Genomic DNA, 24732 nt, shown 5'->3' with positions numbered 1-24732 from the left:
TCTGCCCTGGAAAAAGAAAATAACATTCTCTTCTCATAACAGTAGCGCTGACACTGGAAACTTAATATTGGCTGCTACCATAACAAAGCTGGATGGCATTACTGTAGTTTTATCTTTCGATGCCACAGCAGATGTGTTGTGTAGCTGCTAAAATCTACTGACTTAGTTTGCTGTCTTTTCATGTTCATATTTTGCATTAATTTTAAAAACAAGTTGGTTTGATTGACTGGGATTGTGTTGATATTTCAGTTTCTTTCCAGAAGCCAGATGAAATAGCTGATTTACAGCATCTCCCAGAGGAAATAATTTACAGGCAAGAAGTATAGCAGCCATTAAATTAATATAAGTGCACAACTCTGTATTTTAATTCCACTGTGAGACTTTCTGTTGCCCTGCAGGGAAATGTGCACAGTGCTTTGTAAAATAATAAGTAAATAACAACAGGGTAAAAGTTCTAAATCTCCTCTGTGGCTAAAAATCGTTCATACACAAAAAAAAAAAACACAAACACACAAAACAAAACACAAAAATTTTGCAGAGGGATCACAATTCTCATGTAAAATGTAAAACTGCTGTCATGCCGAATGCTTTTTGATTTGGTGGCTCAAAGCTAAAACCCAGAGGGTTTCATGACAGACTTGTACATAATTGTCCCACACACTGCTCCCTAATAATTACAAATAACATCCAACACAACTGGAAATAAGTTACACCATTAATGCATATGCAGAAAAAAGTAAATAGTTAGCTATATTACTTTTGCAGATCATATATTTCTTCACACAGTTACTGCTCTTTTTACTGAACTCGTTTTGAACAAATGCCTGCTGCTGCATGGGTTCATACCTGTGTTCGAGTCAATGATAAACAATTCGGATCCAATGCCTTGAAGCTCGTAAAAGATTTGGGCATTTGAGCGGATGTCAGCATCTGTGGCAGAGACCTGCAAGATGAGCCTGCCAGCTGGGGAGTCCTCTGGGACACTTTCACTATAGACAGACTGGAGGACACAGACAGCGAAAAGAAAATAAAGAAGGGGGCAAATTAAAGCTAATACTGGGCAGAAATTAGCCTGGATAGAAAAAATATACAACTGACTAGACCTTACCTTTTCGCAAACTGGGTCATTGTCATTGGCATCCAGCACCTTGACCTCCACAACTGCTTTGGCAATGAAGATGCCATCGCTGGCAGTAATGTTGAGGAGATAATTGTCCGTTACTTCTCGGTCCAAGGGCTTCCTGACAGAGACCTTCCATTCATTCTGAACGTGTTCGATGGCAAATTGGCCGAGAGGGTCCCCTCCTGTGTAGTAATACAAGCAAATATACAGCTTTAACGCAATCAACAATTCAGAAGTAAAAAGCAACCTGAGCCTTTAACAAGCTTTATTCTCTAAAATATCAATTAGTAATTATGGAAACAAGAACTGAGCTACTTCACAAATCAAACTGCCACTTCTAAAGCAAATAATGTGCATACACAAGCCATCCTGCAAACCAAGAAGCAAAAAAGCACCTATTAAATAATGATGGAGCCTACTTCTAAATTCTCTTGATATTTCCAGACCTGGCATTGTTGCTCACACATTTGCTAATTAGAACCAGTCTTTTTCCAGGTCTATTTAAAAGCATTATTCAAATAATTACACATTTCTGTGTCATAATGACCTAAATACTTGTCTAGATCTTGGGCAGATTAGGTGATTGTTCAGATGGCAAGACTGTATGATGTTTCAAACATGAGATATTATCATCATATTAAGTGATATAAACTGGTAACTCCCCTCTGAGCTCTGTTAGTGAAAAACTGTTAGACAAGGAAATAAAATGTAAACTCTAAGCTAACCAATTGTTATTATTTCATAAAATGATTTAAACCCACCTGTTATGAAATAGTTCACTTGTTTATTAATGTCTTCAGAATCATCGTCTGTGGTGCTGAGGATAGCAATCACCCCACTGGGTGGAGGATCATCTTCACTGACTGTTCCCTTGTAGATCTCTGCAGTGAAGCGCGGCGCGTTGTCATTCACATCGGCCACCGTTACCTCCACCATGGTTCCAGTAACGTGTTGAACTGTGCTGCCTTGGTCTGTGGCTAGGACGGCAATGGTGTATTTGTCCATGTTTTCCCGGTCCAGCTCTTTTAAGGTGGTCAACCATCCGGTTTCACTATTAACAGCAAACAGCTCAGAGATCTCCTGCGAGTTCTGCTTGGGGTCGAGACTGTAGATGACACGGCCGTTGGTTCCAGAGTCGAGGTCGGTTGCTTTGACTTGAATGACTTGAGTCCCACTTGGAAGGTTTTCAGCAGTGACAGCCTCATAGGGGTCTGCCTCAAAGATTGGCTTGTTATCGTTGACATCTTTCACCTGGATGTTCACATTTACAGATGCAACTATCTCATTATCTTCATATTTGCTTTGGGCAAACAAAGTGAGCTGATACCATTTGGTTGTCTCATGGTCAAGGCTCTTCTGAAGCTTCAAGGATCCGTTGTCTCTATCTACAACAAACACATCATCCTCGTTGCTCTCAGGAGTGTTCCCTTTCATGAGGCTGTAGAAGAGCGGCTGCTCGCCCTCAGCCTGAATCACATCTATCTCTGTTCCAATGGGAAGGTCCTCTGCAATAGTGTAACGATAATGCGGTTCAGCAAATTTGGGAATTGGAGTTTCAGATGAGACAATCCTGATGTAAACTTGGACAACTGAATGTTTGGGTGGATTCCCAGTATCCTTTGCCTTCACAAAAAATGCATAGAGTTCATTTTCAAGTCCAATGAGGCTTTCTTTGGTAACAATGACCCCAGAGGTTTTGTGAATTTCAAAATTCTCTGCAACATTTTCAACATCTGCTTCCAGTGAATACTCAATGTCAGCATTACTCCCCTCATCCATGTCTGAAGCAGCAATTTTAAGCACAGAGGTTCCTCTTGGGACATTTGATGCAATAGTGGCTTTGTACTCAATTGCTCTGAATTGCGGGGCATTATCATTGGTGTCTGTGACAATGACATTGACAGTACAGAAGCCTACATTTCCTCCTCCATCTTGAGCTCGCAAAGAGATAGGGATAACTTTCTCCTCTGTATTTTCACGATCAAGGCTTTCAGCAGTGAAAATCTCTCCTTTTTCATTAATAGAGAACTTTTCTTTAGCAAAGTCATTTACAATCTGGTATGTTATCTGGCCATAAATGCCTTCGTCATCATCTGTGGCCTGTGCTTCTGCTACCAGGGTACCAACAGGTGAGTTCTCAACAAGCTCAACCAAATACTCCATCTGAGAGAAAGTGGGGGTGTGGAAGTTGGCACCAGTAACTGTTACCATGACAAGGGCTGAGCCTCTGAATACACCATCTGAAACTGATATGTTAAGATTGTAAAATGGCTGCATATGTGACCGGCGGTGGTTAGAAACAATGATGGCACCGGTTTTTTTGTTGATGGCAAAGTTCTGCTCTTCATTTCCAGATATAATTGAGAACTCCAACTTGTTTATGTCTGAACTGTCAGCGTCAGATGCCTGGACTTGGCTGATGAAGTGACCACGTGGGGCTAATTCGCTGATGGTTGTTTTGTAAGTATGCTCTGTAAATATGGGAGCGTTGTCATTCAGGTCAGTAACATCTATTGTCACAATGATGTCACTCGAGAGGGCTGGAACGCCTCCGTCCACCGCACGGACTCTCAGTTTGTGTTGCTGGATCTCTTCGTGATCAAGAACTTTAGCTGTAGAAATTATTCCTGTGTACCGGTCAATGGTAAAATAATCAGAACTCTTTTCTCTTTCCTCAACCAGCTGAAAGAATACTTCCTTGTTATTGCCTTTGTCAGAATCCATAGCATCCACCTGCAAAACTGATGTACCAATTACAGAGGCCTCAGAAATATTAGCATAGTAAGCCTTTGACAGGAAGACAGGGGCATTATCATTTACATCTTCCAGTATGATATCAACAAACACCTCAGAGTGTGCTCCAGTCAGGGAGTCGGTGGCTCTTATGTTTAACTTATAGGCAGGATGAATCTCAAAGTCTAAAGACTGTATCACATGAATGACCCCTGTGTTGAAATCAATTGAGAACTGTTTGAAAGGATCCCCTTCGGAGATGGTGTACACAATGCGAGGGCCCTCAGAGTCAGTGGCCTGCACATGGAGCACAGGGGAGTGCAGCTGAATGTTTTCAGGGATTTCAATTCTGTAAAAAGGCCTCTCAAACACAGGCATGGCTTTGTTCACCACTGTTATTGGCACTTCTACTTCTGCTGACAAAGATGGTTTTCCATTATCTTCCGCCACAGCAACTATGAGAAAGTCTGTGTTGAGTGACTCTTTTTCAAATTTCTTTTTGAGCAAGATTTTACCAGTCAGACTAATCTCAAAGTGTTCCTGATGCTCCTTTAGGTAATAACGGAGATCTGCATTTGGGCCAACATCTTTATCCACTGCTGTGACCTGTCTGATGACCTGGCCTTCCTCTGCATCCATCTGGACCAGAGCATGATAGGGAAGATTTACGAACATGGGATTGTTGTCATTTACATCTTCCACAGTCACAGTAACTAAAACATGAGCTGTGTCTGCAGATGACTCTTCACCAGTGACCTCCACAACAATATCGTATGTGTCTTGTGCTTCACGATCAAATGGAATCCCAGTTGTTGAGATAACTCCAGACGTGCGGCTGATTTTAAACCTGCTGTCAGGGTTCAATATTCTGTAGAACACAGGCTCATTCACTTGGTTCCCAACAGCCCCAATGACTGCTAGTGTTTTCTCATCTGAGGAATTTTCTTGGATGTAGGCTTTGTAGGACTCCTGGGTGAACTTCATCTTGCTTCCCGTGTTTTCTTTCACACTGATCTTAACTGTTGCAACAGCAGCAAACCTACCATCAGAAACTCTAACATTTAATTCGTATCTGCTCCTGAGCTGTGTGACGTTCTGAATAGAAATAATGCCTGTTGTTGGATCAATTTTAAATTTCTCACCAATATTCCCCTCAGAGATAGAGAAAAGCAGTTTGGAGATAGGCTCTGAGTCTGAGTCTGTAGCACTGACTTGGATTACTTCTACCCCTTTGTATGTTGGCACAATGATGGCTACCTCATACACTTCTTGGCTGAAAACCGGTGAGCAGTCATTAACGTCAATTACTTCAATGGTCACATTGGCCGCCGTCTCTGCAAACAATCGTGGCGTACCTAGATCATGGACCTGAACTGTGAAGCTGAAAATGCTCCTCTGTTCGTAATCCAAAGCTGTTATGGTTCTGATGGCTCCGGTGCTTGAGTCAATGGCAAAATAGTTATGAGCAAATGGTTCAACTATTTGATAAATGAGTCTTGCATTTTGGTCACAGTCATTATCAGAGGCTCGGATAACAAAAGGAGTGTTTTCATGGGTCAGAACGACGCTACCGATGGGGGCCGACTCGCTGATTACTCCTTTGAATTCCTTCTGGGTGAAAACTGGGGCATTATCATTTTCATCCTTCAGATGAATCAGAAGGGTTGCATTGCTGGAAAGTCCAGCCATGTTGGTGCCCTGTATAATGAGTTTGTATTGAGAGGTGGTCTCATAATCCAAAGCTTGATGCATTACAACCACTCCTGAGTTTGGATTTATATCAAAGGCGTTGTTGATGTTACCGCCTTTTATTTGATAGAAAACAGAGGACTGGCTGACGGCTGTGACGGAGCTCACAAAGCTTCCTAGATGGGCTGATTCACTGATTTCTGCAGAGAACTCCTTTTCAGTGAATCTGGGGGCTGCATTGTCAGAAACTGTTACTGCGATGTTGACCGTGGTGGTGGTGGACAGTGGGGGAGTTCCATTATCAGACGCCTTGACAATGAGCTCAAAAGCTGTCTTGCTGCTTCGATCAAGTTCTTTGGCCACTGTAATTGTCCCGAGAATAGGATCAATAGCAAAGGAGTTTGCAACATTTCCTGTGAGACAGAAAGACAAGGGGATAATACTATAATATTTTTGGCATACTGTACAAGGATAATCATTTGCTATTTTAACCCAAGGTTGACTCAAAACAAATAAAGCTACAACACAGCTATCAGCTATTTTAAAACAATGCATATCTCCAAACAAAAAAAAAAATAATAACATGTTTGTTAGAGCACGCTGTAGGAGAAAACTGTCATGGGAAAGTATGAGCTATCTCCCACTTATTGGAAATCCTCTGAACAAAGTCCTCCATATTTCCCTACTCTTTGTAAAGCATTTCATTCATGACCAAAATCCAGTGGGCAGCATGACTGTAATGAGTCATACATTTTTAATGCGTTGACTTCATTAGCTTACATATAATGAAAGCTTTCTGCTACTAGGAAAAAAGAAAAATGAGAAGAAACTGCAGCGGACGCAGTAACTTATTGAGCATTTACCTGATTCGAGGCTGTAAACAACCTCTGCGTTAGAACCCTTGTCTTTGTCAAGAGCTGTGACCTGCAGGACTGCTGAGCCTATGGCAGCGGATTCAAACACACGTCCAGAATAAGGTGTGCCAATAAACCAGGGTGCGTTGTCATTTGTGTCCTCCACGTTGACAATAACACGTGCAAGATTCCTCTTCACTGGAATGTCCTGGTCTCTAACCTGGAAAAGAGGACAATTATAAAGCTATGAAACAGAATGGCATGACAGTTGTTCAAAGGACAAGTAATTTCTGAAAGGAAAAATGATAAAAATAAAAATAAAAAATCAGAGGAACAAACAACCTCATCTGGATTTTCATGGTGGTTTCTTTTTTTTAACATAGCAAACCAGTCTAAAATTAAATCCGTTAAACCCTATGTAGAACTGAAATTCCTTCCAGAAAGCATAGCTAATATGCCAGTGTGTACTGATTCATACCATGACAGTGAGGATGTGACGATGCATGGTCTCATGATCCAGTCGCTCAGTGGTGTACAAAGTGCCAGTTCCTCCATCCAGGCGGAACTTCCTGTGGCTGATGGGATCAGTGCTGCTCAGGAGTGTAAAAGTCAGTTTGTTTTTCTCATCTCTGTCTACGGCACTGATCTGCAGGACCTCAGTCCCTGCTGGTTTGTCTTCGGGGACATTGGTGACATAAACCTGATGAAGGAATTCTGGCCTGTGGTTGTTTGTGTCAATGACACGGATAAGCACCTAAAACAAAAAGAAAAGAAAAAAAAAACAAATCTTTTAATACCAAATGACAGTTGTTTTGCAAATCACTCATGTGAAAATAGCTTTGAGGCAATCATTTGAGTATTTTCCAATTTAAAATGTGTGCACTAACTGTAATGTCAACATAAATACAGAGCTATATGTTAGTCTTGAAATTCTGAAGTTATCAAAATAGGTTAGGTGTGTACAAGAGTACACACTGTACATTTGTCCAATAACCCAGTAGCTGTGGTAAACACAGCAAAAATGTTCAGTAAACATAGTTTTGTTTTATGTCTTTTTGCTCCTCTTCACACAACACAGTGGTTTAAAACTTTTGAAATAATTTCCAGAGTTCTGGAATAATAAAAACATTATGATGGAACAGACTAAATCAATATGAAAGCAAAAGCAATCTTTTAACTGGAAGACCAATTGGTGCTCAAACAGTAAAAAACAAGACATCAGTGCTGAAAAACCATTAAAGCATTCCAATGGATTCTAAGCCTTGTACAGAAGCAGCTGATTCAGGAATATCTGTGTGAAACACAAAGAGACAGCGAACCGTCCACTGCACTAGTGAAAATGATAGTAACAATATTACATCTTTACAGGTAAAATAGCTTTTTAACTCCTGTGGAGATGTACTTTTCCAACAAGTAACTATCTAGATTTAAATCAACAAAACATTTTGCACACACATTTCTTTCTCTACACAGCAAAAAAGTGTGTCTGCATGTGTGTGTTCTCTCCCACATACACAAAGCAAAGAATCCACAATTCCCAAAGTGTAAAATTCCACTGGTAGCATGTTTTATCAACAGCAGCCACTCGTCTACTGGACTTCCGACAGAGGATTATGAAGAGCTGCTGGAATGCCATATTTGCTTGCCAGACCAGCGAGAGGGCTTCTACCATTGCCAAACATGGGGAACAAAGGGATCAGCCCAGATTAGACACCTGCATACCAGACACCAGGGGGTGATGTCCCGTAAGGAAATGGTCAAAGCTGAGCTGTTTTGTGCAAAGGAGACTAAAGGGGGCTGTGGATAAAAAGCCTTGACCAGGTGACAGCTCTCTAGCTAACCAGGGTTTGTCAGATCTTTGGTCAAAACAACTGCCCACTGGCATTTGTGGTCCTAATGCTGTTTGTTGAGCACTGTGAGCTCATATCAGAGACAAATATAGACTCAACCTGACAGGACTGATAACATTTACAATCTGTTGTGTGCTGTGATGTTGGCATTGCTGCTGAGGCTCACAGATGTCATCTTGCAGGGGGAACTTTGAGATGCATGCGGTCCATCAGAGCTAAATTCTGGCCATTTGCCACAACTCTTGTCTTATGAGCAACTCATATCACACCACTAATCAGGAGGTGTAAAGTAAAATTAACACATTTCTCTATGGCAATATTTATTTCACAGAAAGCAGCCTATTTTCAGCAGCACTGTGACAATCTCTCTCATTCCAAGCATGTATTCTCATGTCAACTAGATCACTGATGTCTCAAAATCCACCTTTTACACACACAGACACACATGCATGCATCCAACTACCCACAAATGCCAAAATGAGCTCATAAAATGTGCATCCACACAAAGAGGCTGTGCAATGTGTCTCAATGTGGCCGGTGTCAGATAACACATCTTGTGAAGAGCCAGAAAGGTGGCAAGGACTGATAGTGCTGTAAACAAGCTGAAAAGGATCAAACCTGGTCAGTAGTATCTACACCTGTGTGCAATGTACTATTCCAATACCTTTTATAGAATCCACAAAAGGGCTATTCACCCCTACACCCCACGCATGCAAGCAAACCCACCATTCCTTTTGCAAAGAGACTCTACAACACTTCAAAGGAACTTGGCCCCAAACATTACAAAGCAGTATGATGCAGGCTGACTGCAGTAGAAATGATGGTGTTGTCTTTGTGTAAGGCTTCCTGAGGGAATGCTCAAGAGGAACAAGACTGGGACGAAGAAATAGACATGGCAGACGGAGACATTGAGGACAAAAAAAAAAGCGCTGTTAGGGTGAGATGTGAGTAAGAAAGATAAGAAATGGTGAAAACCTAAAGAAAGTTCAGGGAAATTGTCAAATTTAAGAAAATAACACAGGCTGAGGGTTAAAATGAAAGGAATACACAAACAAAAGCTGTGGTTGGAACTCAAAAGAGTCCTAGATACAATAATCAGCTTTGAAACCCGAGGTAGGAAAATATGCAACTATGACCGAATAAACTGAACCTTTGAGTGAGACATAAAGGGACCTTTGTAATGTGGACAGAGATAACATGAGAAACAGGAGACCAGGAACAGATTGTGAGCAGAACAGCTTGAGGTGCTTCTGCACGGCCAAGGGAGGATGTCATATAGCTGAAGACTGGGGGAGGGAGGCTGGGCTGCATGCCGAGGCTGCCTTGTTGGCACAGCTTATGGCTATTAGGTGCCCGAGCTGGAATGCAGCACCCCTTGTCTACATCAGCTGATCCTTTGGAGACGCCTTCACAAAACTAGGATGGCTAAATGGAAAGCAAACAAGAGAATGGCCACAATCCTTTAAGACAAATTTATTAGTAGAACCCCTAGAGGGTTGTTACCTAAAATTATTACCACAGTTTACCAAAATTATGTGAAAATAAATGTAAAATTTTCAAGAAATAAACTGAAAAAAGTGTCTTGTGAACTGTGAAAATTCTTTTGTGTGGTTTCCAGAACAGAGCACGGGGGAGATTTAAATGTGCTGCTGACCTCCTGTGCAATGCGTAGGAGAGGAAGCCCACCCTGCCAGGTGCCAGGTTCTGGGCAGAGAGAGGCCACTGGCACTGAACAGTAAAACATGTTCCCAAAACAGGATTAACACTGCCCACTACCCACAGAGGTCCACTGCTCTTGATTGCACTTGATTATACCCAAACAGAATAATCATTGATCCTGCATGCCTGGCCAATAAATGCAGAGAATTTTTAAAAAAGCTGAGAGGGAGACAATCAGTAAGAAATACAAAGGGGAATTGAGAGCGAAAGAGAACAAAAAGAAAGGAAACATTCCAAGGAGAGAGAAAATAGGCCAGCCCGTCTGGCAGCACAGCCTCCACATGACTTTGATTTGAGGAATAGATAAGTCCAACGTTCAGCTTTCACGAGGTGCACAGCGTTTGACGAGGTAGATCTAATTTGTCTTGAAAAATTTGTTAGTTTCAAAATAAACAACACACTTCCCCCAAAGAAAACACATTGCTACTACTAATAATTAACCAATGAAAACTCCTTTAAATTTATTTTTCTACTAAATTATACCTTCAGTTTTGCAAGCACAGAAAATGGACCAATGATGACTCAGCATGTCCTTGTTTTTCTCATAATGCACAAATTGTTACACTGGATTTCTTTTAATTGTTTGTAATAATAATCAACTACACGGTTTAAATGACTTGCCTGCTTTAAAACAAAAATGAGTGAACCTAGCAGGGAACCTGAGCGTGTGAAGGTTTTAGTAACATCAAATGTTGAAACTAGAGATTTTCCATCAACACACTCATGCTTACCTTCCAAGTGTGACAAAGGTATGGTAGCCATTTTGCCTACTCTGGGCTACTGTAGAAACAAGACAAGTGCAAAATAGCCGACTCCATGTTGGAGGACAGTAGACAGAAATTACCTAAAGATGAAGATTTTTATTTTTATGCAATTCTACACTAACAATAAAAAAGTTGAGAACATCACATTCTAATTCTTCCTTAAAAAAAAAAACTACTCAATAAATATTAATACAAACCATTAAGACCCTTACTACCTAAAATCTTGTATATGTTGGAAATAATAGAGTTTCAACAGCTACCAGATTTTAAATGCTATTTTACTGAACAGAAAAATAAAACAACTTTCCTACAACACACCAAAAATATACAATAAAAGAAGGATTTTTTTTTGTTGCAATTATTAGCAGCCAACTAAATGCAATGTGTAATGTTACTGACAGCTGACACGTCCCCAAGCAGTCATCATAATAAAGCACGGTTTACTGAAACATAGAAATTCAGTAAATCTGATCCTCCAAATGAAAACAGCTGACCAAGAGTAATCAGCTGGATACACAATGTCTCTCACACACTCCAATTCATCTGCAAGACAGCAGATCAGTTATAGTTTAGATAATATCCAAAAAATATGCACATTTAAGACTGCTGCTGTAATCAGTTAAATTAATCTGGTGTGAAACTGACGGTTTTATTTCAGTTCAACATGGGAAACTGTTGAAATGACATTTCTGAAGCTGATCATCAAAGAGCTTATCAAAGTCATCTCCACTCAATCTTTTATCATAAGGATAACTCTTTGGCTTTGGTAAAAAGAAGGCTTGATTTTAAATTAGATTATTAAGAGAACATCAGCTCCAACAAATCAGCATCAATTGTCATGGCTTTGAATGGCTTCCTTTGATATCGTGCAGCCAGTTCTGAGAAAGTGTCAGAGAATTAGTGCAATATCGAACATTTTGTTTGTTAAATTACTGAAGAATGTTGCAGTTACATGAAATAATTACAATGTCCTCTGTATTTTTAGATTTAGTCTGAATAAAATCATCTTCTTTCCTGTGAAAAGGTTGCAAGTACAGTCATACTGAAAAATAAGCTGCACTAAATTAGACCTTTCAAATAGGTTAACCTTTAAATGTGATTAATGTGGCTTAAAATGTCACTGCATGCTGGATTGCTGAGAGGCTTTTAAAGAACTCAGCGTTGCCAGGGCTTTTAAGAAAGTGTTTAAATGAGGGAGAAAATCACAACTGAGGAAACGGGAACTTTGTGGCTGTTTTTAAGGTTCTGCACTAAACTAAAGGAACTGCCTCTCCTGCGGATGAGCTCCAAAATGCCAGTGAAGGCGGCGCTTCATCCAAGGCTCAGTGGAGCACAGCAGCCAGATGATGAAAGGCTTTATTCATATGGGGTGACAACAAATAGATTCTTTTCCAGCTACATTTCTCTGAAGCTCCGCTTTGAGGACAAAGGACAAAACATTTTAAATGTCACCATCCTGTATGACCCAAACTACCATGTAAAAATGTTCAAAATCTCATGGACAAGGCATTACCATCTGAAGGAAAACAAAACAAAAACTAGACAAAACAAAGACAGTTTACATGTTTAAGAAACTTTTATCATAGCACTCCAGATTTGGTATTAGCTAGGCTGAAATGCAAACTATTCCATATTTAGTTGCATTAAAGAAAAATGACTGAACCAATCTGCTGGTCTCACAGTACAGGAGGAGAAGGTTTACTGGTTCGGGGAGACACACGGTGGATAGGAGGAGTTAAGAAGACAAGAATGCACACTTGAAACAAAAAACCTTTGGCTAGACAGCACCATCATCACAGCAGCTCAACATCAGAAAGAAGACAATGGGGGATTGGTCCTTGTGAAGAGTGTTTCCAATGAAGTATGCTAACAATATGAGGCTTTAAAAATGTAATTATGAAAGCTAGTTTTTCTTAAAACTGACCTGAACAATCAGTCTTTCGATTTGGGAATGTGGTTATTTAGTTAAATGAGACAGTGGATGATGCGCTAGATCAGCAAATTTGAATCATGGTGTGGTCACTTTTAAAAAGTATGAAAGCAGCAAGTCAGCTAACCTGATTACATGAAAGGTTTGTCTACACTCTACTTTACAGTCTTGAACTTACTTTGAAGTTGCCAGGCAACCGGAGAAGTCTTAGGAAACTTACTGAAAATGGAAAAGAATTAAGCTGGATTTATACTTGCACAGTAGTGATGCGCGGGCCGCCCCCTAACCCGCGGGTCCCGCCCCGTCAAAGAATTTTCGCTTCACTGCGGGGCGGGTTGGTGTGGTTTGCTATTCTGAAATAGTTCTAGTTCTAGTTCTATCTATTAATTTTATTTTTTGTCAAACTGAAAATAAAGACTTTAATCAGTGTCTACATTTTGTTACTATAACATGTAAGACAAAATATTTATTGTTTTGTATTGCACTGATATTATTAAGTCTCAAAAATAACCCTAATTTTATTTAATTTTATTCAAAACACTTTATTTATTTGCCTATTTATGTTTATAGGCTTAACGTTCAAATGAAAATACATTTTGTGTTGCCAGTTTCCAGTGCCAATTTAGGAGACCATATGCACCTTATGTAGAAAAGATACAATACAGCACTGCCATAATATCTCTATCATCCAGTAAGAAATCAGCTCATGTGACCTCATCACATCATCAGCATATCTCCCCAAAAGGACAATCTGGCCACTGCTTTGCTCATTACCTTCTCTTAACTCCTGCTATCTTTCACATGAGAAAAACAGAACCATGATACCTGCCTCATCAGCCTCCAACCGTTTCATTAGTGTTTCAATTACCTGAGTGCTGACAGTTCGTGTCCCATCTGTGGCTTCCACCGTCAGGTTGTAATTTGATTTCTGCTCAGCGTCCAGGGGCCGCGCTACAATCAAGGTTCCACTGGCTTTGCCAACGTCAAAGCGATTGTCGTAATTACCACCTGTGTTTTTTTTGTTTTGTTTTTTTTTTTTTTTTTTTTTTTTTTGTGTAAACAAGAAAAAAAGACACAAGATTAGAGAAATCATCACATAGTTAAGTTAAACAAACACTAAATGGGGGCACTGAGATAGACATGTGAACATTTATTTTCTACTCCACCGATGTTTAAGATGATACTGAACACTTATACTAATGTCATTATCCAGTAGTATACATCTATTTGCTTGTTTAAATATTTTCTGGCTATTTCATGCATTTAATCCAGACACCAACAGTACTTAGGCAACATAATGATTATGTAATATAATAACCACTGTACAAAAGGGATCATGAACTCAGGAATAAAACTGTGGTGCTCTAAGCACACAATACAAAAATGGACTATTAAACAGGTTAAAAAATCTAAGCGAGGGAAAATGAATCACATCATCCTCATGGCACAACACAAGTCAACCACAACCAACAGCCAGCACCAACAAACAATGTCAGATGATCTCTGAACACAGCACAGCCTGTTAGGAGATCCCAGCAGCTACCTTCTGCTGTACAGTTGTGGTCACAAGCCATCTGAAGGATGTAAAACATCTCAGAATCCTCTATGCCGTCTTGCAAAAATCCAACCAAACAGAACATTCCAGAGAAAAGAGGAAAGCAGTGAAAGAGCACAGAGAAGAAAAGAAGAAAAGGAGATGTGTCAGTCAGACATTGATAAGTAGGAAAACAGGCTAGTAGAAGAGACAAGCATTTTTAAAAGAGTCGTTTTAAATTTGCACAGTGGCGCATTATGGAGGAGAATAATAATGTCAAACACAACAAAAATACAGTAGCTTATTTAAAATAAAGGAACAAAAATACACTGTATCTCCAAAACCTATGGAAATTATCAGTATAAAATATAATATAATCTAAACTACCATTGTTGTAATCGTTTTTTTATGTCCATATGGATCATCCCAGTTTACAGAAAGTGGGATTTAATCTGTCTTGTAGCATACTTAAATGACCCACCAAGCTGAATGAATTTTATTTGAACTGAAAACTGACATGACAGTTAGGCTGCCTTGACAAAAAAAGATTCTTTTTTTTAAGGTTTCTGAGTTTTTTTTTATTCTGTATTTCAGGGCTGCAGGTCTTTTCTTTTCCCATGAAAGGGAAATCTTGTTGCAAAATATACACCTCTTTCAGCACTTATTTAAGACATCTGATAATAACAAGCAAATTTTTTATCTAAACTGTAATTATAACAACCTTAAATGGAGATGGTATTGGCAGATCATTTAACTGTGGCTACTTTTTGAGCATGTTTAATGACAGACTAATATTTTCACAATATTCATCTGCAAAATTGTTAACCATGTTTAATATTTTGGAGCAAGTCCTCAAACTGGCTTTTTCTTAATGTTGAATATGCAGCTCCAAGAGAAGCTCCTCCACTAAACCATGCCCCCCCTGTTTTTTGTTCTGCAGACACAAACATGTGTGAAAACTAACATTCTCCTGTCTAGAGCCATTTTTTTCTTCCTTGCCCTTTTTTTAAATGAAAAAAATGCTTCAGTAGATGTTCAACAAACACTTTAATATAATTTTGGGAACAAACACTGCCAGATTTAACAATTTAACTTAACCTTTAATATGTTCATCTGGGGAAAAGCAGATTTAGGTTAAGGCTACATTGGGTGTGACCAATTCTAAATGATTATTTTATTAGTTCAGATGCCAAGTAATATCAAACAGACATACACTATGTTAGAGCAAAAATGCTTTTCTACTTACAAACCCTCATTATGACATGCACAAAACAAATATGCACGTAGAGAAGACAATACCTGTGATTTCAAACCATACGGGAACATCAGACGACTCAGTGGCAACAACGCCCACCATGTGCGCCACAGGATCGCTCTCCATGACAGAAAAGCTAAATGGAGACTCCTCAAAGCGCAGGGGAGCTGCATCTGCTGGAACTTCCGGTTTAGGGATCCACTCTATGTGCAGACGGCAAGTGGAGGATTTCTGAGGACGCCCGTTGTCGACGGCTTTAATCTGAGAGGCAGGGAATGAAAATTTGAATTACACAGTGTTATGCAACACGTTTGTGATAAATGAGTTCCTATGCAGCTCTCCAGCAGACCAACCTCCCTGAAGCTCTTCAAAGGTAAAGTAAAATCATTTCTACAAAATGAGATGTCCACGCTGGCAGATGTTCAGAATAACAGAACACCTTTGGTGATTTAACTGTGAGTACGTCTTTGTGTTGTACTGTAATCTGTGGTGAGAAAAATGTTCTTATAACAGAATATATTTAGACAAAAATCTGGATAAAAATCACTTTAAACTTCAGAAAATGTGTTTTGAGTATCACCATGATCTGTATCACAGCAAGTCTGACAGCCAACTTTGATGAATAAACTAGAGTTGAAAAGATTTTGGCTCCGAGCTGGAAGATTGACAGATGCACACGCATTCATTTCCCCACACACACACACTTGCTAACATTTTAAGTCTATGCTCTTGCAGATAAGTTTTCCTCTACATCTGCATTTCATGATGGTGGACTACGCTGGGTCTCTCTAACAGACACTTTTACTGCATTTTTAAACACAAAAACTGAGAGAAAGGGAGGCCAGTGAAACAAAGGGGGCTAGAGGACTTCAGAGGATGAGGAGAATGAAACAGTAAAACAATAAACGAACATCTGCTGTAAAAATTTACAGCTCATTGAAAAACTCTCAGAAAAGGAGCAACATGAAGACCTGAAATGAAATACTCACAGTAAGAATGTCATATTCTCCAGCAGAAGAGAACTTCTTGGATGAAACTAGACCAGTCTTTGGCTCGATAAAAAACTTCCCATGTTCGTCTCCCTCCTCGATGCTGTAGGAGATCTCAGCATTTGGTCCTTTGTCGCGGTCTGATGCAATGATCCGATACACGGGGTCTCTCTTCATGGCTCTCTCTTTCTCTGGCTTCTCCCGCTCAGGGAGCTGAATCTTGTAGATCTTTTCCAAGAACATTGGCCTGTTGTCATTCTCATCGAGGACCTGCACGATGACGCGGACGGTGGTGGATTTTGGAGGAATGCCTTGGTCAGTAATGGTAATCTGAGGAGAAAGATTAAAATCTTCACACAAGGAAATGTGTCGGCTGAAACAAGACAGTAAACATTATCTGATGCAGCTAACTTTAAATCACATCCACTAGCTCTTATCTGTTCAATGCACAAAGCCTCTTTTGTTCTCTTTTACTGTCATGGTTTCGGAAGCTGACACATTGAATAAGAAGAAAAAATATCACTGAATATTATGCACAACTCTACCAGAGAATGTCTCAAGATCACAACACTGTGCTAGAAATCAATCATTCAAAGCCTAGAAAATATCAAACAAAAGAAGTGAATGGAAAGCTTCGTTTTTCTCTCCATGCCTTCAAATTATTTCATTGTCAGTGAGTTTTTCAGGCAACTTCAACTAAGGCTTATTGTCAGTGGGTCTTTTCTAAAAGACATTTTTCATTTTTAAAAAAAGGGTAAGCGTCAATAGATTGTTCTATATTTGGATACTGCTGAAGTTGTTGAATCAGTCCAGTTAAACAGTCATGAGAGCATCTCTTGCTCAGCCCCACAAAAAAAAAAAAACAAAAAAAAACCTGAAGTTGTAAAAATATATATTAAAAGTAGAATGTATGCATATGTAATGCTGTGCGTAAATCAATTTTATTGATGAATTTGAATTTGTCATTGTGGACTTTTAAAGGAAATGTGATAATCTCTTTAATTTCAGGCTTTCCTGTAGTTCAGGAGTTGCTCTCCCTTGTTCACTTACTTCAGAGATGTGGCAGCATGTTGGGAAAACTGAGTAAGTAAAACTATTCTCTCTAATAATTATTTTGGATAGTGAAGCCCATCTTACCACTGAACTCATCATTTGTAAAACTTTATTGTCCAACTCTGAACCCCCCATGTTTCCACTAGAGGAGGAGGGAGAAGGAAGAAAGGTTGGGTACAATGGACAGCCAGGGGGGGAAACCACAGCACCACATTGAGGTTAGCTTCCAAGGGAAAGTCTGGAACCAGAAGTCTTTCAGCCTGAACAAGACACTGGGAGTGCCATCATCCAGTGAATAGCGAAACCTTGAAGGGAGGTTTGACTGTGTGGAAACCCATCTCAGGACTAGCAAAGGACGGCTGTGGTGGATGGAAGAAATGAAGAGACTCCAAGATGGTGGTCACCTGAGAGCAAAGCTGGGTGGGTGGCCATTGTTCCACCCTCATCTCAACCTTGAGCACTTTAAGCACAGACTGCACAGGAGTATAAACAGAATGAGATGTTTGATCATTGTTGTGGTTATAAATGTGAAAATGATTAAATTTAGTTGTATAGCCAATCTGTTAATCTTTTTAGATTTTCAGTGTTGTTTAGAATGGCAGACTGTCTTATTTTCACATATTTTCAAGGCTTAAAGGTCCCTTATTATGCAAAATTCACCTTCTAAAGCTTTTCTAACAGTCATATGTGTCCTCATAGCCTGTGTATGAGGCTAAAAAATTATTAAAATTCTGTCACCTTTCTCACTTGTTCCACTTGTTAGCGAATGTGTGCTCAGACAGGGGAGTCTGAGATCTTTCCCTTTGTGACCTCACGAAGGGAAATAACCACTGCCCCCGGTAGTGAATACTGTCATTGACCCGCCCCCCGGCTAGCTGAGTCTGCCCCCTAAAACCACCGAGCGGGCACCAGCAAAGACCGGCTCCTCTCCTAGAGAGGGGCATGTACAGGCACCGTTTATGAACATTTAAAGGTTCAGACACGGAAACAGCCCGTTCTCATTAGAACTCACTAGAGCCACATTAGGAAATGCTGAAATTAATGATAAAGGCTGAATTTGGGGTAATGCACTTTGAAAGCAATGCTGTTTGACCTCTGATACTCAAATGAAATTGTTTGAATAAAAACAATAAAAAATAAAAAAATAAAATAAAATAAAATAATAGACTGAGGTCAATGGGAAACAAATTGCAGATATTATGTTTAGACAATATTGTGAGGCCTAAATGTAAAGAGAGTTCTCACTTTGGACAGCAACTGTCTCTGATGAGCAAAAATAAATAAAGAAATAAAAAGCATGCTATTTTCCTTCCAACAGTTGTAACAGGTTCATAGGTTAAATTTTGATTAATCCTCCTATTTTGTAATAAAAAAAGATTGTGATATTTTTGCTGATAACAGTAGCTTGTGTGACTAATATGAACAGCAAACTGGTGGTAATTACTTTTAATTAGCTTCATATATTCTGTCTGCTAGCAGTAGCTGCACTGATTCTGCTCCTCTGTGTCGAGTTGCACACTAAGATTTCTTACTGCCAATAAACATTAAGACTCACTGCTCTCAACTAAAGGCTGGGGGCTTTTCTTAAACCTCAGAAGTCCTGAAGACAGCGTGGAACAACTGCACCATTAATAGGGACTTAATTTAAATCTTGACACTGAGAGTTACTGGTGACACTCCAAGGCTTTTTTTTAAATTTGTGCCATGATTTCACACATCAGTGTAACTTTAGACAGTTGAGTGCACAGTCTGTGAAGCTTAATCAAAGGGAAAGAGCCACGGGCTGACCTAAACAAACAAATGTTTAACAGAGTCCCACAAAATAGGATCAAGGATTGTGTGTCTAAGCACTGGCAGAAATGTGAGCATTGCTAGCTTCAAGCTGCAAATTACAATAGAAGGGTAGAACAAATGTCACAGTCATTTAAAACCATCTGCTAAGTACTTCAATAAAAACAGTCAGGAGTCCAGGGCCAGGCACACACCATTTGGTACCATACTTTGAGTTATTAAAGTAATGTGTTTTTGTTTTTGCCACAGTGTCTGCAGCTGTCCATGCTATTCATATGAGCAGAGTCAATTAAATAGGATGACAAGAAACCTGAGAGTGAATGTCTCTCTAAGGAATGATACAGCATGTTGTATCACTGCATGTTATTGTTGTATGTTAGGTCTCATATAGAGCACTAAAATGGAGTATGTGCCCCAGATCCACACCACGTCTAAACTATTGTGTGTGACTGTGTGCACTAGCAAGGTAGTCACTTAGCTATTCATCACTCTGCCCATTTCTGGAACATTTTTACCAAAAGCCTTAGTCTTAATGTAATGCCACAGAAGGTAAATCACATAAAAGGCAGAGATGTTACAAAGGTGGGAAAAGTGTCACTGTTTCAGTACGGCACACTAAGACACTGACACAAGCCATTATGCTCAGACTATCTACATACTCTAAGACTGTATCTGATATGTCTGAATGCAAATTATGCATGCAAATTTGTCATATCAATTAGTGTTTAAAATGATAAAAGGACTTGCAGGAGTTTCCAAAAAAGTTAAAATAGGATATTTTTTTATTACCAATAGTCCACAGTACCTGCATACACAGAAAAGATGCCACAATGTTCTAATATAATTCTATGTGATTGAACCGGGGTCAGTTTTTCATTTTGTAATAACTTTTTGAGAGCTGAGAAAGCTAAAGGTCCATTCTTCAGGAATTGCACCCCCCCGCCCACATCATGCTGTGATCATCCAGCTGTGCCAAGGTTAGAGAGGAGCAGGGCATTTTCTGAAAAAAGTGTACTGATATCTCTGCTGTTAAAGGGTGGGCTTAAAAAGCAACTATGTTGATTTCTTACTATTTTAGCCTGTTTATACACCAGCTAATTAATCATAAATAGTGCTCTGGTAGGATCTAATATCTATTAAATCGGCCAGCCTGCATGCTGGCATAGGCTCCAGCCAACAGATGTGAACAGCCCATTCCCCTCTGCTTTAACGTTACAATGTGTTCCCTATAGTCCTACAGCATGTCCTGGCATGTCCCATTTTTGCTATTTACCCACAGCCCTCCGCCCCTTCTGCGGACGAAGGCATCTGATCATGCTGCTAGAGCCCACACTCAGACCAACAACAGCAGCTTTGCCTTTGCTCAAATTCCCCCACTGCTTTTAGCTCTCTCTCTGTTTCACACACAGACACACGACAGCCACCAACCCCCATCTGTCTCATCATAAAAGCTGAAAGCCCCCTGCGCTCCCTCCACCTCTTCTTGGCATTTGGTACAAACAATGCTGACACAGCCCCCACTCTAATTGCTCCACATGTTCCACATGGCCCCACATGTTTAGTTTTTTCTCCTACAGCTAGCTAGTATAAAAACTTCAGCACTTTTTAGGACCTTGGTCTGATTTGCTCTGCTAGCGCCTGGATACTAAACTGTGAGGTTTAAGGGTCTGAGCTGCTTCATGAATGTGCAGCCGTGTAAAAGGCTTCCTGTTAAATTTCCAATAACATGCAAACTGCAGGCACAAACTTACTTAGTTTCCATGGTTTCAAACAACTTTTCAGAGAGTGTTTAGTCAGCTTTCGTTACTTTTACTTGAAACTATTCCTTTAACTAAAATACTTAACAACAAGTTGCAACAAGTTAGGATAACTTGCAACTTTTCTGAAAAGTTATTGTCTATAATATTTAAAGTTTTGATATAAAAACTGTTTATCATTAAAGCATAACAGTAACGAACAGTAAAGAACAAGACTCATAAAATCAGCTTAAGCAGGAAACTGTTCTTTTTTTTAATAAATAATGGCAAAAAACTTTGCAAAAGACACCAACTACAGCTTTGTAACTAAACAGTTTCAGCCCACATGGAAGAAGTAATTCTACCCCTACTGCAAACCACTGGAGCGGAGGAGCTTTGGGTTGTTGACCCTGGTATCCAATGGTATAGCCCAAAATATCAAACTGTTTTTCTCTGGCACTGCACAGAATAGTCTTCCCATATTCCCCACATCTATCCCTATCATTTACGCTCAGTCCTGTAAAGCAATTAGTGCAGGGAAACGTACATCCCGAGAATAAAATATGAAACAATTCTGACACCAGATGCAGCAGCACTAACTGTCACCCAGAGATCACTGGACTGTGTAACTTCTAACAATAATTAAAAGGCAATCAATCTGCTCCCCGTCAGCACTGGAAACACAATTAAAAGAGCTATTATCAAACTGTGGTGTGAAAGAAGGAGGGAAGCATCAGAGGAGCACAGAGCTGAGCTCAATTAAATCCCACAAGTTTAGACATTGGCCTGTTGGTTTGACAGCAGTTTCCTGTCTCAGCCTGCTCCATCCACGAGACGGAACACTGGGAAAGAACAAAGGATCTCTCACACACCTCTTCCTCATACTCCATCTGCAAATCAGTACATGGGGAAATTATTCCGAAAAGACCTTTCTTGCATATACATGAAGCCTTTTCAGTTGCCAGCATGTGGCACTCGGCCGATGTTGACTGGAAATGCCAAACCTCAGAGACGGAAAATCCCCAGTTCCCCAGTTAATTTTTCCTTTTCCTGAACTGGAGAACTAATTGTGTTGACCTTTCTGATCAAGGTCTTGATTACCATGGTGCTAAATAGTTTTAATATTAATAAAAGAGGCCCACTTTTATTTTTATTCATTTAGTTTTTAAAGGAAAATTCAATCAACATAAAGTGCTAACCTCAAGTATGTGTTCATCTTGTTGCTCCCTGTCCAGTTTCCTTGAAGTGGTTGTAACCAGACCTGTTAAAAACAAACACAATACAAAATCAGTTATAAATATAAATAATCTAGCTATACAGTCAAAGTGAATTCAATATGCAATGCACTATTTTTTGTCCTTTAACAGAGAATACCAAAAGTCAGAAGCAGCAACGCTGAGTCGGGCTAAAACAGTAGCCAATTAACTTAATTGGATAAGCATATATGCCATATGTACAAGAAAAAAAACAGAATTATCAAGAACATGGTATTTACATCACAAACTGTGTTACATTTAGTCTAAAAACAACTAAAAAAGGAGGGATCCTCATGAAAAATTACATCAGCATCAGCTTTTAAACGATCAGCAATCAAACACTGAAATGTTTTAAACTTAAGCAGCATTGGACTGAAAGAAGAAAAAAAGAAAGGAAAAGAAAAAAGAATGCCACCACTCACTGTTGGGTGACATAATCTAAACCCTGCTGGTTATCTAATCAGTCACCCATGAGTGAAAAGCTTGAAATTGCCAGACAGTTCTCCATACTGCCTGACATGTGAAATATCACAAAGATCTGCAAATAGTACCCAAACAGCAGTGTAGCCTTGACACCCTACTTTTAGTTTCTCCCCAAGCTGAATAAATAGATCGGCCACAGGTCTGAGCACTTTTCTAACAGGGACAGAAAGTTCAAGAAACATCCTGCTGTTAGTTATAATGTTTTAAGTCTCTTTTTGAGCTCCATCCTCGATTTAAAATAACTTGACAGATGTCGTGTGACATCAATCACAGAGGGAATTTTGACAAAAGCAAAAATTAAACAAGCTGGAGTCTTGAGTTCCTGGCTAATGCAATTTTGCATCAAACTCACAAACAAGGGCAGAAGAGAGAAGAAGCTGGGGGGAAGGGTACTGCTACATTTCTACGTTAAAGGCAGCATTCTGCTCTCACTCCCAGTGTAATTGCAACTTTGCAGACACTGAGTGTAGAGTAGACATGCCAACTTTAACCGCACCAGAGCTTTCTGCTTGCCACACTGCGCCTGATTAGCATAAAGCAAAGGATTTCGGAAACCCAAACCCATCAATGGCACATATGGCTGCTACAAGAATAGCAGGCCACAACTTGCAGGTCCACAGAAATAGCTGTCCTCTGCTCTGAGATTGAGGGATATGAGCGAGGCACTTTTGCTCCCCCTACTTAGGCTTTATTTAATCTTCACAGTGAACTACACAGATGTAAGTCTACTCGCATTTGCTCAGAAAAATTGAATTTCCAAAGGTGCAAGCTATATTTTTTGCTCTAATTAGAGATCATGGTTGCATACTACGGGAACCCCGTTCATATTATGCATCTGTATAAAAAGGTTGTCACTAAAAATGCAATTACGAATAAAACTGACACAGAACACCACAAACCCACTGGCCAACACTTAGTAAAAAGAGGTGTTCCAACACCGACAGCACACAAATTATGTTTAAGTAAATTTTTACACCCTGCTGGGATCATTTCTTTACATGCTGCATGCTGTGTCCATAACCAGCATCGTTGAAATGAGCAGGTACTGTTGTCAAAACAAGTAGTTCTACTGCACCACATCAAAACAGGCCACACTGGCCAATTATTTGTGTGTTTTGGTAAGATCAGAGATGATGGTTGATTATGTTTTTAAGATCCCATTTGTGCTGTGCAAGGCATTCTGAACATGTATTATACAGCAGAATACAAATGACAACATTAACAACACCAAGTCTACATGTCAAATTTATTATTTCTCTGCACAGCAACTGGGCATGGTGTCATAGCTGTTCCACTGCTTGTAATTACAATATAATCTCTATGCTGTGCCCTTTAAACAGCAACAAACACAAGAAAATAAAAATAAAAAAAAATACTTGCATTTCTTACAAATCTGCTCTGTAAAAATGGAAACTGGTTTTATTTATTAGAATGTGGATAACCTGCAGTTCCTAAGACATCATTTACACCTCAGTATTGAAGCAGTTAACCCACTAGAAAATAGGGAACAAACAAAAGATTGCATGCTCATCATGATCATTATTTTATTTATAAAGAGCTTAAACACTTGCCACAATGTGCTGTACATCTAACATAGATAAAATAAAAACATGAAACACATTGGTGTTTTTTTTCTGTTTATAGGTGCAGGTGAGGACAGATTTGTTGAAAATGCTACAGTAAAGTAAGAGAAGCTAAAGCTATGTGTAACCCAAAAGTTTTGCTCACAAATCATGCAGTTAATTAGAGCAGTCGTTTCCAACCTGGGGTTCCTGATCCCCTGAGGGGGTTCCCAAAGAGAACAGGGGGTCCACAAAGCTTTCACTGTACAGAGACTGTGTTTCTTAAAATTAAGGACATGTTTAGGTGTATCCACTTAACTGGTTTTTATCATTTGGAAATTTCTGTTCTTAAGCTAAACAAATCTGAAGACTCTGGTTGAGATTATTTAATTTATTTTAGCCCTTTCCATT

The 24732-nt window shown here is 39.6% G+C and overlaps 1 protein-coding gene across 6 annotated transcripts in view; it reads right to left on the bottom strand.

Moving 5' to 3' along the window:
* The window catches only part of fat1a (FAT atypical cadherin 1a), an 80479-nt gene that overhangs the window by 21426 nt on the left and 34321 nt on the right, over window positions 1-24732 (bottom strand). For all 6 annotated transcript variants that reach the window (XR_006010002.1, XR_006010001.1, XM_041982940.1 and 3 more), the window contains exons 4-12: window positions 22220-22281; window positions 16441-16770; window positions 15496-15712; window positions 13531-13670; window positions 6878-7153; window positions 6409-6619; window positions 1885-5958; window positions 1109-1305; window positions 847-1000 (exon numbers count right to left, since the gene is read on the bottom strand). Coding sequence is in view for 4 of the 6 variants with exons in the window: in XM_041982940.1 (XP_041838874.1) it covers window positions 847-1000; window positions 1109-1305; window positions 1885-5958; window positions 6409-6619; window positions 6878-7153; window positions 13531-13670; window positions 15496-15712; window positions 16441-16770; window positions 22220-22281 (5661 nt within the window). In the remaining 2 variants the exon portion in view is untranslated. The remainder of the gene's footprint in view (window positions 1-846; window positions 1001-1108; window positions 1306-1884; window positions 5959-6408; window positions 6620-6877; window positions 7154-13530; window positions 13671-15495; window positions 15713-16440; window positions 16771-22219; window positions 22282-24732) is intronic.

This window comes from Melanotaenia boesemani, chromosome 4 (assembly GCF_017639745.1).
Source record: "Melanotaenia boesemani isolate fMelBoe1 chromosome 4, fMelBoe1.pri, whole genome shotgun sequence".
Taxonomy (NCBI): domain Eukaryota; kingdom Metazoa; phylum Chordata; class Actinopteri; order Atheriniformes; family Melanotaeniidae; genus Melanotaenia; species Melanotaenia boesemani.
The sequence above is the reverse complement of the archived record's forward strand: the minus strand, read 5'-3'. Positions and strand labels throughout refer to the sequence as shown.